General features: G+C 42.2%; 1 protein-coding gene across 1 annotated transcript in view; it reads left to right on the top strand.

The window, feature by feature from the left end:
- The window catches only part of LOC102204060 (dystrophin-like), a 289,784-nt gene that overhangs the window by 203,261 nt on the left and 73,826 nt on the right, over positions 1-12,697 (top strand). Inside the window, exons 50-53 of the mRNA XM_013914638.1 lie at positions 645-834; positions 10,150-10,322; positions 10,419-10,575; positions 12,230-12,341. Of these exons, the coding sequence (XP_013770092.1) occupies positions 645-834; positions 10,150-10,322; positions 10,419-10,575; positions 12,230-12,341 (632 nt within the window). The remainder of the gene's footprint in view (positions 1-644; positions 835-10,149; positions 10,323-10,418; positions 10,576-12,229; positions 12,342-12,697) is intronic.

The raw sequence follows: 12,697 nt of genomic DNA, 5'->3' as shown, positions 1-12,697 counted from the left end.
GTCTTGCCTGGTGTGATAGACCCCAGCCTCTATGGATCTTGTACTCAGAGCTTGTTCTTGTGCTGCCATGATTAGTGCCTCTGTGCTGTCTTTTAGTCCAGCTTTGTCCAGCCACTGGTAGGATTTCTGGATATCAGCCACCTCCTCTATCTGGTGGTACATACCGTGCAGGGGCCTGTCCTTCCATGATGGTTCCTCCTCTTTCTTGGGTTTCTGCTGCCTGAGGTATTCACTGAGCACGCGGTCGGTTGAGGCCATCTTCCTCATGTATTCATGGGTGTTCACTGCCTCATCCTGGACTGTGGTGCTGAGTCTCACTGGTCCCTGGCTCCCTTCCTTCCCCTTAGCGTACAGTCTCAGGGTGCTGGACTTGGGGTGAAGTGACAAGGAGATAAAGTTTAAATATATTTAAGTACTTTGTATATGTTTTATGAGACTTTTTTGTCAATCTTTTTATTGAATTGTTAACTCGACGTCACTGTACATATATCAAACATGCGACGTTTTATCAGAATTCATATTAAACTTTGAGCCATCGTGTTTACCGATGTGTGCAAAACAAATCTGTTGCTTCTTTAACTTTTTTGAGGAAATAACTTTTATTTACCACCTTTGTTTCTTGTCATCTGTCTGCACATTTTCAGTGTTTCAGACAGGGAGGCAGCTTTGGAAGCTGCTCTAAAGTTGCTGCAGCAGTTCTACTTTGATTTGGAAAAGTTCCTCAACTGGCTCACGGAGGCTGAGACGACCTGCAATGTTTTACTAGATGCCACGAACAAGGAGAGATTGCAGGAGCAGTCTGAGGCAGCAAGGAACTTGCTGGAACAGTGGAAGGTGGGCCATACACAGGTGCACCTCATCTTTCTGATATAGCTAGCTCTGTATCTATGTACAGATATGGACATATACACGTTCCAGAAATCAGCATAAGGCCCTGAAGATTAACCTTGTCAGGACTAAGTCATGAGGACCAATACACTCACATCCACACCTGTGGCCAGTTTAGAATCATTCATTTAGTGATGAGGACGTCTGTGTAAAGGAAATCCAAGCAGGGACATGTTATGCCTCGGTCTAGGTGCAACATAAGGAATAGAAAAGGGTGTCGTCGCCCTGGTCCCCAAAACCAGAAACCCAATGGCCAAGTCACAGATAAATGTGAGATTTATTGCTGCACCAATACTATCAAAACTCAACGCTTAAGCTCCAGGGCAAAATTACAAACAAAACAAGCCAATTCAAGCACTGCCCCATAACTCCCTGACTTATTACACAAGATAAATGTACAGAAATAAATAGGCAGCTCAGCCCTTTGCTATTTGAAAAAGGACAAAACTATTTACAATACTATTTAGAAAACCTAACTGGTCTCATAGCACACACAGGTCTGCTGCTGCTGCTGGTGCCAAACCAGATTAAACCATAATGTCCTTTAATGTGGTCTCCCTTTTCACTTGTATCCCTACAAAGGAGGCAGTGGAGAGTGCCAGCAAATGATCAGATTTGTACACTGTTAGACCTTCGCCTCACCGCCACATATCTTAAAATACAAGAGTTGCTACAGACAAGTATGGATGTGATACAATGGTCAAAATCTAAACCCAAGAAGTAGAAACCTTCACTGTTCACATCAACTCAGTGGTTAGAAACGTAAAGCTCACCAGGGAAGAGAAAAAATGATAATAGCTTGCTGAATGGAAACCTCAACACTGAACGTTACTGAAAGCCCACACACACCAGTACCTACTCTTTGACTCCCACAACACAAACCTGGTCATTTGGACGCTGCAACACTGGGCACAAAACATTCCCTCTAAGCCAAAGACACGAACACACACATTAAAGAAAGCTCTTAAAACACCTGGTTTTCCCAGCTGGGCCTGGACACCAACAAGGGAGAAAGAGATCTAACAGCTAGGGCTGCTCGATTATGGCAAAAATGATGATCACGATTATTTTCACTGAAATTGAGATCTCGATTATTTGACGATATTTATTTAACAATAACAATGTGTTGAATAATGACTTTAAAAAATAGTATAAAACAGTGCAAATACTGATGACAGTGCAAATGTTTGCAATATAAGAAATCAATGAAAAATGTAAACATCTGTTTAGTGAACTTTGCAGTGTTGCTCTGTGGTGCAGCAAAGTTTACACACTGTGTCCACCTGATCCACGTCTGACTGAACCCATAATGTTTCCACACCACTGAAGTTTTTTTACCTCTTTTCCACCAGCAGCAGTCACTCTCCTCTCCAAATAACTTCTGCTGAGCTTTCCGAGCTTCCCTCGGGTCTTCTTGTTGTGACACGTGTTCGAAACGCAGAGAGGTGCGCTCGATTTGCCACACGGAGCAGCGCGAGAGTAAAGCACGAGGGAGGGGCTAATAATCGTCTCAGTCATTTTTAATGCTCGTTGAAAGCCCAGATCGTAATCGAGATTAAAATTCGATTAATTGAGCAGCCCTAGTAACAACTTTGTTGTTTATCTGAGAAACTCGGGAGATTTATCTGCAAGCATCAGTGCACTTCAGACCCAGCCATAACCTCAGACTAAAACCGGTTGATCCCGAGGACAAAACTCCCAGACACAAGCTAAACAACATAGTGCATGCTGCACAGCGCAGCAAGGAGTGCTTAGACCTCCTCATTGGATAAAACAAACAGCCTTAAACACATATTCATTTACTAACCAGCAATTTAGTGTCTTCTTTGCTGATTGGTGTTTGGACCTCATCTGGCTTTTACATATAAAAACATTTTATTTTTGTGTTTGGTTTTGGGGGGTTCACATTGCAGTGATGAAAGCTGTAAGTTCAAACATGTTTGTCATCAGAATTAATCATTAAATTGGTTATACCATTAACACAGTTTAATTAAGTTAGGCAAGGAAAAACTCGTAAAGGATTAGTGAGAAAGTAAAACCAATGTGGGTTCTTTCCAGGTACTCCAGCTTCCTCCCATAGTTCAAAGACATGCAGTTAGTAGGGTTATGTTCATTCTAAATTGCCCACAGGTGTTAAGGAGAGTGTTGTCTGTCCCTGCGTTACCTCTGCAACAGACTGGTATCCTGTGCAGGGTTTACCCCGCCTCTCGCCCTCTGATAACTGGGATAGTCTCGAGCCCGCTCTCGCAACCCTGATATGGATAAAAAGACTAATGATTAGACTTTAGTCTCATCTGCCACACATCCAGTATATTTCCAGTTTTTAGCCCTTCTTCAACTCTGCTCTGGCTAGTATGACAGGAATGCTGACATGGTGAGATTTGATTGGACTGTCACTGTCTGCACACGAATCCCGAATTCCCCCAATGCATTGTGGGTGTTGGGTGAAGGGAACGCTCTGTTCTGCAAGAAAACATATTCTGACCATCAGCCCTCACCCTGCACCCACACACACTCTCTGGTAGCACAGCATGTACAGTGATCCACACACAACCACTGTGACACAGTGTGCAGTGCATGCACTACAAGGAAACACACAAGCAGCACATTTAAAATCAGAAATTCACACACACACAACACACCTACGGGGACACACACACATGTACACACAGAGCTCTCTCAGTACAACAGTAGCACTGTGTGTAGCACTGTGTGTAGCACTGTGTGTAGCACTGTGTGTAGCACTGTGTGTAGCACTGTGTGTAGCACTGTGTGTAGCACTGTGTGTTGCACTGAGTTAGTTGCCTTTGTCCAGTTACAATGATGGGTGCTAAAAGTACACAGCATCCTATGAAGTCTCACTCGTTCCCTCGGCTACAACATGCAGATAAGGTTTAATTGGAAAAGAAGTACACTCATCATTTTATGTAACCTTGAAAGTTTCTCTGCGTCTTTCATCGTCACATTAACTCTTTCTCGTACCCTGTGTTCACTCTGACTCAGACGTTCAACTCCGTCTCTCTTTTTTATGTGCGACTGCCCCTCCCTCTCTTCCTCTTTATCTGAACGTCTCACTGTGTCACCAACACTTAAACAGAGGGCAGTGTAATTCAGCCTGCTGGAAGCTAGAAGGAATGAAATGGGGCTTAATGGAGGTGCTTCTTCTTTTTGATGTGTGATTTTGGGGATTCCAGGGTTCAGTCTGGACGATGCTGCGCAGAAAGGTCTACCATGTTCAGGTTGGGGATAAAAACCAAGTAGATTCATTTGGAACATTTACTCTACTGACATTTACACTAAACTTTTGAGATGATTCATATAGGTTGTAAGCTTTCACTACGCTACAGAAAAACCTGTGGGATTTAAAACTTGTTTTGAATGCTGACCAAAGAAAATCGATGGTGTTCACAAATTAAAAATCTGAACCAAGTAACCTTTCATGTATTACTACAATTCAGGGCTTTGAGATTGAGTTAGTATCTGATTACAGCTACTTAGGACTTCAGTTGATGACTCGCTGTCGTTTACGCCTCAGTTTCAGCAACTGGTGAAAAAACTGAATTGTGGTTTTTACTTTAGACTAAAAGTCCTGCTTGTACTTTGAGAGAAGAAAGAGACTTGTTGTTCCCAGTTTTATGTCCATACTTGATTATAGCAATGCGATTTATATGCATGCATCCTTAAATATGCTGGATTCTATCATGGAGCATTGAAATTCATTACAAGCTCTTACTCACCACTCCTTTGCTGGTCTGCTTTGTCATGACGTATATATGATATATATGACTGATATATTCTTATACATCTTATTTCCCAAGATTTATTCCGTCTGTCTCAAAGCTTCACACTAAATTTGAGCTTTCACATGTGCAGCTTCCTGCTCCTGGAATCAGCTACAGAATCAACGTAAGGAGCTGGTCTCACTTAATGACTTTAAAGCGATTCTAAAGAACTAATGCAGGCTGCTGTTTTGCCTGAATATTGTTCCTTTGTTTGTGGCATTCGGTAGCACTTTTAGCATGATCTGGGTTGTTTCTGTGTGTTATTTTTTTACTCTGACTGTACTTAACTGGTGCATGGATTTGTATGTGTATGTGATTTAATGTATGCAACCAAGGCTTGTACTGCTTGGTCAGGAGACTCTTAAAAGGGGAAATTTTTAATCTCAAGAGTTAATTTTTTTCCTGGCTACAAATCAGTTAATATAATTGATTTTATATAAGCTCGACTCTGTTGTGGGGCATTTGAGATTAACAGTAGGAAAGATCTTTCTTTCGCACGACTTCTGGAACTATTCATTTAAAAGGCAGAAATCAAGGTAAAAATGCAAACTGTTGGACTGCCTGACATTGTGTCATCATTTAGATCACATGGTAATCGTAATCAAATCCTCCTGCCCCCTGTGTCATTTGTTCCATTTGATTGTTTGTTAGCAGTCTAGCGTCCACAGTTTTCATGATATCATGTTTCAGATTTGTGTGTTTGGGCGAGAGGCAGGGTGCACCCCGGACAGGTCGCCAGGCTGTGCAGGGCTGGGATTTTTGTATTTTTAATTGAAAGTCTTTAAACTTCACAACAGTGTCGTAGGGGGGACATGATCTCCCGTGTTGGCTAAGCAGCTGACCTTGATCTTCATTGTGTGACCTTGACAATTTCAAGAAACCATATAGAGTAGAAAGTATCATCTTGAAAGGGCATGGACGCAGCTGTACAACACTTTTATTTTCTCAACACCGTCACAATAACACCATAACAGGATGACATCATTGTATTGTAATGAAAACAGGTGGACATCAAAATCATAAAATGCCAGTGTTAGTATCACACTTGCCCTCTGGAGTTGTGCTCTCTTGTAAACAAGTGCACTTACTTAACTCCTATTTATAATGTCCTCAGCGCTTCTTGTGTTTTCTCTTCCCAAAAAGGAGGAGTATGTTTTTATTCACTGACTCCAGTTTATTTTTATAAGAAGATTTGCTCTAAAGACAAGTTGATTCTTTAATAAAAATGGTGAGTTAGTGACACGTCCTCTTCACAAAGCACAGAAACATAAGAAGTTCTGTCAAATTCAGTTTCATATTTTTAGTGTTTGTAGTAAAAGAGCTTTGAGTGCTCAATTTGAGCAGAAATGCTCGATACAGTCAGCCACTATTGCCAGAAGTATTTGTCTGTGTGTACACACACATGAACTTGTGGCACTCTATGCTTAATCCATAGGATTTTAATATGATGTCTGCCCACTCTTTGCAGCTGTAGCAGCTTCAACGCTTCCGGGAAGACTTTCCACAAGGTTTAGGAGTGTGTTTATATTAACATTTGCCCATTCTTCTACTCTGTCAGGCTGAGGTCAGGACTCTGTGCTGGACAGATCAATTCTGCCACATCAAACTGCCTCACCCATGCCCTTGCTTTGTGCACTGGTGCACAGTCATGTTGGAAAAGAAAGGGGGCATCCCCAAAGTGTTTCCACAAAGTTGGGAGAATGCAATTTTCCAAAAAGAGGACTCAAAAGAAATAAGTGGTTTGATTGCTTTGCCACAAGATAACCACAAAGAAGCATGTTATTGACCTTTTTGAACCCACCAATCATCACAGTAAAATAGGGGATGAGTAATTTGTATTACACACGGACTAGATGTAGTGTTGGGAATGCTAGTGTTATTCCACAGTTTGGGCTACAATCAAGTAATGTGTCATATTTTTCCAATTAAATAAAGCATTTTCTAAGATTGAATTGCATAGCATTGTGGTAAAACTGATGAGACTATATTCACAACACGTTCTCACTCCCAAAGCGTAACATTTTACACAAGGTGACAAATCGCCTGTATATTACTGCTTCCCTATGCAGCCGTCCCTCGTGTGTCGCGGTAGTTACGTTCTAAAATAACCCGTGATAGGTGAAATCTGCGAAGTCGCCAACCTTATTTTTTACAATTATTATAGCTGTTTTAAGGATGTAAAACCCGTCACTACACACTTTACACACTTTTCTCAGACAGGCTGAACATTTTCACTTTCCTCTCTTGTTTAAACTCAAAGTTCAAACATTGTAGAAAAATAAGTCCAGCATTAGAGAATGAAACCAAAGACCCGCGGTTGTCGTTTCGTCGACATCGTTCCGTTTGTTGGGCAGGAAACTTACAAACATACAGTGCAGCTCTTCAGAGTCACACTGCTAGAGATCGAAGATTTATGTAAATTTAACAAGCTGAATGTATTCTGGACTGTACAGGAGACACGGCACGAGGTTGGTTAACAATGGTCTACAGCCAATCAGGACGCAGAACACAATGCACTGTAAAAAAAAAAAAACATGCAAAATTGCACACAAAAAAACCAGCGAAACAGCGAGGCCGCGAAAGGTGAACGGCGTTATAGCGAGGGAGCGCTGTATTACGAGGTCGGAAAAATGAGGAAACATGAGAACTGTTTGGAATGAATCTACACAAGTACGTTTATCTTACTTAAATCGCTTTGAAAAACACTAACATCATTAAAGTGCTGGTTAAGGTTTAGGGATAAGGTTAGGGCTGGAATACATGGCTGGAACGTCTATTACCGTGGGACGGTCGTTCTATTGGATTTCATCCACAGCTCGGTGCGTAGCATAGGAACGCGGAAGGTTGTCTTTCGTGTTCCCATGGAATACCTCGGGATGTATTACATCTCAGGAGTGAGAACAATCTGACATTCATCAAGTCATGCAAACAACTTGAGGTCCCGGCTGTACCATTTTTTTTCTGTGAGAGGTCAGACGTCTACTGCAGCTCTGTTTTACTTTAGTAATATAAAGAACATGTGGAAGGTAATTAGCCTCAAACAAACAATGACAATAACATTAAGAGAATTAAAATAAGAAAAAGTAGATAAAGTCAGACACAAAGAATTGATATCATAATTCTTTGAGCACAGAATTTGTAAATAAGTCATTTACTAATACTTAATAGACAGTATGTAAGGCATTAAGGTAACTATTGTCTGTCTTATCAGGTATCACAGAATTTTGAAGACTCCTGAAATGGACATTTTCCCTTAATGATTGAATTTATGTATAAAGCATTAGTAAATGATGGATTAGCTATTAATAAAGCCAGTAATTCAAATGCAGGAGTCTCTTTATGAAGGCACCAAATTAAACTAAGATGAAGTGACACTGATTTTCACCTAGCCTGAGTTTACCTCGCCTATTCGAACATTAAGGAAGCATTTAAGGCAACACCCTGCCCCCACCTCTGCTCGTCAGACCATTTTTCTGTTATGCTGCTTCCTGCATAGAAGTGCTTAATAATCAGAGAAACCCCCACTGTGAAGCAAGTGCTCTACAGGAGCCACGGAAGCATTAAAAGATGTATTGTATTGAATGTATTAACAGATGTGTTCAAGGCATCTGCAACTGAGTGTAGATGAGTACGCTGAGTTAGTGTCTCCATAAGTTTAGAAATATGATGTCTTTGTTAGATGACATTCCTGGTGACAAACTGTGGATGACCAATGGGTGCTTGCAATGAAAGCACAAAGTGACGGTTTTAGGTGTAATGTGATATGATGGCACCCAGATCAGCAAGACCCAACTTGAACTATAACTATATAGCCATAAGAGCAACGAAGCATGACTTTGGTAAGAGCATACAGAAGTTCTTCCATGACCATGCAAACAAGAGATGAATGTGGCAGAGTATCAACGCCATCAAAGAGTTTAAAGCTACTCCTCCACCCTGTGTGAACAAGACAACCTTTCTGAATAAGTAAGTAAACAAACACTATGAAGGGTTGAGGCATTTAGTCATACACCTGCAAGGAACAGCGCTCTATACGACTTTGAGGAGAGGGAACGTAAGAAAAGCAGCCGGCACTGACAACACACCAGCTTGGTGTCCTGACCGACCAGCTTCAGCTCTTTTAGACATTTTTCATTTGTCCTGCATTCTGAGGAAGAACAACCTGGACCAGAAGCTGCTGCTTCTACCACCGTGTGTTTGGTACGCAGAGGCCAGGACTGAAAACAGAAAGGCTGTGCAGAGGGTAATTAACACTCCCCAAAAAAGTCATTGGCCATCCTCTGCCACCTCTGGAAGACATTACCAGCACCTCCTGACTCCAGGGCCAACACGTTCTCACTCCCAAAGCGTAACATTTTACGCTAGGTGACAAAACGTCGACATGTTACGCCTCGAGAGTGAGAACGGGCTGCAAGGGCCATCAGAGGTAACGACTTGCTTCTCGCCCACCACGGATTTGACCTGCTGCCCTCCAGATGGCGCTTCTGGTCAATGAGGTCACACACCTCCAGGACACTCGCACATGGACTCTATACTCAGACCAAGTGTTTTACACTATTTTCAAGCACTTTGTAAACTGTTCTCTAATGTGTGCCTTTTTATTGTGTGCCTCCTGTTTTGTATACATACCTCTTGTGTGTATGTAATCTAGTCTGTTATTCATTCTTGCTGTCCTGCTATTCATATTATTATTCCATGCACAGCTGGTGGTGAGCATCCACAATTTCATTCTACATATACAGTGACAATAAAAGGGGATTCCATTTGATTCTTTAAGCTTGCTGCCAACATTCAAGTGCCCAAGTGCCCGTATCTTCATGACGACTGCCCCAAAGCACTCAGTCCCATTGTGATGTCCTTTGAGAGACTGGAGAACGACCACGTTGTCTGTGCTGAAAACAACCAAAGAGCTCATTGTCGACTTAAGGGGAAGTCGGCACAGTCCCACACAGTCATTAACAGAACAGCAGTGGACCTGGTCAGCAGCACCAAGTTCCAGAGAGTACAGATAACAGACACTTTGTCCTGGTCACTGCACACCAGAGCTGTTGCTAGGAGAGCTCTGGACGAGGAGAGGTCACTTACCCTCTCGTATCCTTACCAGTTTCTACAAGGGTACTATAGAGAGCTTACTGACATGAATATCTGTGTGGTCAGGGGCCTGCAGTGCCGGAAATCCCTGCAGAGAGGGCTGAAGACAGCAGAGAAGATCACTGAGTCTCCACTTCCCCACTTCCAGGACATTGCAGTTTTGACATTTTGACATTACAGTGCTAAGAAATTAAAATACAAACGGTTAATGTAAATATAAATATAAATACGGTTGATATCTTGATTAACGGATCATCATCTGATTTTAAGCACCAATCAGTGAAAGTGAAAGTCCTGAAAGATTGCTGATGTTACCAAAAAATTCAGTGTGTGCTGTAACCGAATTTTACAGTTTTTCATGCTGTTTCTCCATTTCTGGCAATTATAGGACCTCCAAATAGAGATTGACGGCCACACAGAACTGTATCACTCCCTGGATGAAAATGGGCAGAGGATTCTTACGTCACTGGGGGACTCTGAGGATGGGGCTCTGCTCAGGAGACGTCTTGGCAACATGACCCAGCGGTGGAATGACCTGCACAACAAGACCCTCCGCATGAGGTGAGCGGTTGCAATGGTTCCAACAACGCAAAGAACTGTAAACGACTGTTGTTGAAACTACAGAGGAAGAAAAAATGTTTGTGTTTCTGTTTCAAGGGCCCATCTGGACTCAGAGATGGCCCCCTGGAAGAGGGTTCACATGTCACTGCAAGAACTGTTGAACTGGCTAAGGTTGAAAAGTCAGCAGCTGGAGCAGGAGCGACGTGTAGGGGGGGACGTCCCGGCCGTGCAGGCTCAGCTGGACATACACCGGGTAGGAGGTGCAGCATGGTAGAACGCTCACTCAACATTGCTTCTTGGTGCAGATTGTGTTCAGCTAATTGTCAACACGACTGCCATGACTTTTCACAAACAGGAATCGACAATATATCTGCACAGGAAGTGACATCAGCACATGATAACCTTAGACAAATAGTTTTTTTAACTAAAGCTCGAACAAAATGATCAGTTTCTGCCTTTAAACAGAATTAATTAGAGAAATATTAACTCAGATTAATTCCCCTAGGCAGCACGCAGTGACATCAAAGATGTGAGTGAATAAACTAATCAAATTATAATTATAGCCTGCTTTGTAGTCAGATTTAATAATTGGAGGAAAGCCCAGGATTTTAGTCTAAAATCACCTTCAGCCTTTGAGGTTGCATCAAAGTGCACTGTTCTAGTCCTAGATCACTCCACTAAAGAAGACAGGAGGGTCGTCAGGTCTAGGAACAAGAAAACGTTGAAAAGGATACAGCGCGCATATTTGCATATGTATCTTCATCTAAATGAAGATAAGTAAGCAGACCCATTAAGATGTGTATGGAGGTGGAACCAGTGAACACCTACAGGTACTACAGGTACAGGTACTACAGGTACAGGTACTACAGGTACAGGTACAGGTACGGAGTTCACCTGAATGAGAGTTTGGATGGATGGACCAACAGGGATGGTGTGTACAAGAAGATTCTCAGATCCTTTATTGGCGACTTCCTTTGCCGTTGTCTCCATCAGTGCCAGCAGGATTAACAAAATGATTCACAGAGCTGGAACCATCATTACCCAGAGTCTGGAGCCTTTTGAGTCAGTGAGGGACAGGAGATCAAACAAACAACAACAAACTGCTCTCCATCATGGCGGTCCGTCTTATCTGCCTTACTCAGTTCTACTGAGGCAGGAGAGCTGGCTTCTCCTCTCAGACATCTCAAAACCCCACGTGGGCATGCAGTGTGATCCATGCGTATCAGGAGTGAAACTTCTCTCTTAGGAAAGGTTTTGTAAGTGAGTGAGAAGGATGTTGCAAGTATTTTATTACCCCTCAGCTGTAAAAGGCTGATGGGGTATTGTCGTTCAACATGGACACCTGAGTTTGTGATCACTTGAGAAGGAAGTGACAGGATTTTGAAACCATAGGCACATCTAGTATGAATATCAGACAAGTTTGAATCTCAGTGATCTTGGCCTCAAGGTCAGGGGTCAGAGGTCAAGTTTTCTGAAAATCTTTTTCAGTGTGATAACCTAAGAACAAGGTGACTTAGGATTTTGAAAGTACCCTTTGCATCTACTGAGGCTGAGGGCCACCACTGGCCACTGCCTGTATTTTTAGACATTCGTATCCACAGAAAGCTTTTTGAAAGAGAAAATTATTCCGTTTGTGAAGCTTTATTAATAGACTCTGTGAACAACTAATGACTTTGTGTGTGGATTGAAGCACTTGTGAGTCCTCAAAAGTTACAGACAGATCACTGCACACATGTGTTTATGCCTCTGATCGTACCCTATGCATTTGTAACCCTTTTGAGACAGATTTCTCTGTATAAAGTCACATCAAGCTCAGTCTTTTAGTCCCAGATATGACACCGAAGGGTGGAACTGGCTGTCTGATGTTTAGTTTAGTACAAATGCAAAAAGTATGTGTGCTTTTACAGGGTTTCAAGAGGGAGCTGCGAGCGAAAGAGCCCGTTATGACCAAGGCTCTGGATGATGTGGGACTCTTTCTGTCTGAACTTCCACAAGACACACCGTCACCTGAGCACAGAGGTAACACACACTCATTTCACACAATTATGCTTAGAATGCTTAGAAGCTCTCCTCCACTATTCTTCCATAGCTTAAAATGTCCCCCTTCAGCACTTCATGCTTGTTTTAATGTTATACTTACTGGATGAATTAAGAATGTAAGTGCTATAAGCAGTGTGATGTTGCCTCTAATGTTTCATGTGTCTGAGCGAACACACAAACTCCCTGAGCGTCCCTTGGACCACTGTGAGCAGCAGCAGGCGTGTGCCAAGGTGTTTTTAAAGAAACATTTCAAACTATTCACAGAACAATCAGCTGTTCTGCATCAAATCTGATGCCACACAAATTATTTGTTTCACTCCAAAAATAATTTGTGT

The sequence above is a fragment of the Pundamilia nyererei genome, unplaced genomic scaffold (assembly GCF_000239375.1).
Source record: "Pundamilia nyererei isolate P.nyererei 1_Seehausen unplaced genomic scaffold, PunNye1.0 scaffold00212, whole genome shotgun sequence".
Classification (NCBI taxonomy): Eukaryota; Metazoa; Chordata; class Actinopteri; order Cichliformes; family Cichlidae; genus Pundamilia; species Pundamilia nyererei.
Note: the sequence above shows the minus strand (reverse complement) of the source record. Positions and strands in the feature narration are given on the sequence as shown.